The sequence below is a fragment of the Austrofundulus limnaeus genome, unplaced genomic scaffold (assembly GCF_001266775.1).
Source record: "Austrofundulus limnaeus strain Quisiro unplaced genomic scaffold, Austrofundulus_limnaeus-1.0 Scaffold41, whole genome shotgun sequence".
Classification (NCBI taxonomy): Eukaryota; Metazoa; Chordata; class Actinopteri; order Cyprinodontiformes; family Rivulidae; genus Austrofundulus; species Austrofundulus limnaeus.
Window position 1 is genome coordinate 2,897,518 of NW_013952443.1, and position 1,360 is coordinate 2,898,877.

Genomic DNA, 1,360 nt, shown 5'->3' on the forward strand with positions numbered 1-1,360 from the left:
TTGTACCGCAGACATGTGTAAACAAAACGGCGTCCAGAAAACCCTAATATTTTAAAACTGGTGGCTCTTTAGTCGTCGATTACTGCAGCTTTTTAAATACTTGTCAATTAAGGACAAACAAAACGACGTTGTAATTTATATTTTGATCCAAAATGGCGTCAACGGAGGTTCAGAGTGACAGTGACGACGGTATGGACGAGTTCATGGATAAATTCAAGACTCAGAGATACAAAAATGCGTTCACTGAAAAAAACTGGGAGGAGGTAACACCAGCACTTAAACGCTTTAAACATAAAGCTCTTTGAAGCCTTGTTGTTGTAGCCTACTTAAATATCTTCTGTACACTGGGCCATTTTCTTTCMTAGGAGTTCAACAAAGTACCCATGTTCATGAAATCAGCTCCTGAGGAGATCGACCCACARACGTACCCAGAACTAGCATGTCTCCAGTCTATGATCCATGATGAAGACCGTTCTCCAGAAGGTTAGTAGACCTCGGCTTTAACTGAATGATGTCTTTACTCACAGCAGGTTTGAAAATGTAAAACCCATGTTTCTCTTTAGAACAAGCAAAGAGCCTGAAGAATGAAGGAAATGCATATTTCAAAGAGAAGAACTACAAACAGGCTGTGGTGTCTTACACCGCAGCTTTGAAGAAGAAATGTGGAGATCTGGAGCTCAACGCTGTACTCCTCACCAACCGAGCAGCTTCACACTTCTACCTGGGTAAAACTATTCAGTTTGTGAGGATTTAAATGCTGTTTAGGGCTGCAGCTAACGGTTATTTTAATAATCGATTAATCAGATAGGTTTTTTTTTTTTTCGATTAATCTGCCAAATCATTAAAACGCTTAATTACATGAATATGAGTAGATAAGAATTAATTTCACTCCTGTATAAATTAGGAATGCAAGTTATTGATTAATTAATTAATCTGAAGTTGATTTATCTTATAGATTGACTAACAATTAATTGATAAGCAGCCAATTTTCTTTAAAAAAAAATCTGGATTTTTCTCTTGAAGCAAGAGGGTCTTTCCATAAAATGAAAGTTTTTTTTATAATCTCCTGAATTAAAAAAACAGAAGCACATCATAACTATTTTAACAATTTATTTTGCCAGTTGTATTAAATACCAACTGAGAAAAAGTGTGTTTCTCATACATGAAACACAACAGAAATTTAATAGGTTGCTGAGGGAGGAAAATAGATTACAAGAATAAAATATTKATTGATTGATTGATTGATTTAACAGGAAAGATTACTAAAAGTCAAGCCTGACTCAGCATAATTGCTGTTTTACAGCAGGTTCCTGTTCTGCAGCACATAAAACACTCCGAATTACCGCATCACAATCACATC

At 35.7% G+C, this 1,360-nt stretch overlaps 1 protein-coding gene across 1 annotated transcript in view; it reads left to right on the forward strand.

The window, feature by feature from the left end:
- Positions 1-1,360, forward strand: part of ttc4 (tetratricopeptide repeat domain 4) — a 6,600-nt gene continuing 5,240 nt past the window's right edge. Inside the window, exons 1-3 of the mRNA XM_014007391.1 lie at positions 1-263; positions 366-483; positions 564-725. Of these exons, the coding sequence (XP_013862845.1) occupies positions 153-263; positions 366-483; positions 564-725 (391 nt within the window). The 5' untranslated portion in view covers positions 1-152. The remainder of the gene's footprint in view (positions 264-365; positions 484-563; positions 726-1,360) is intronic.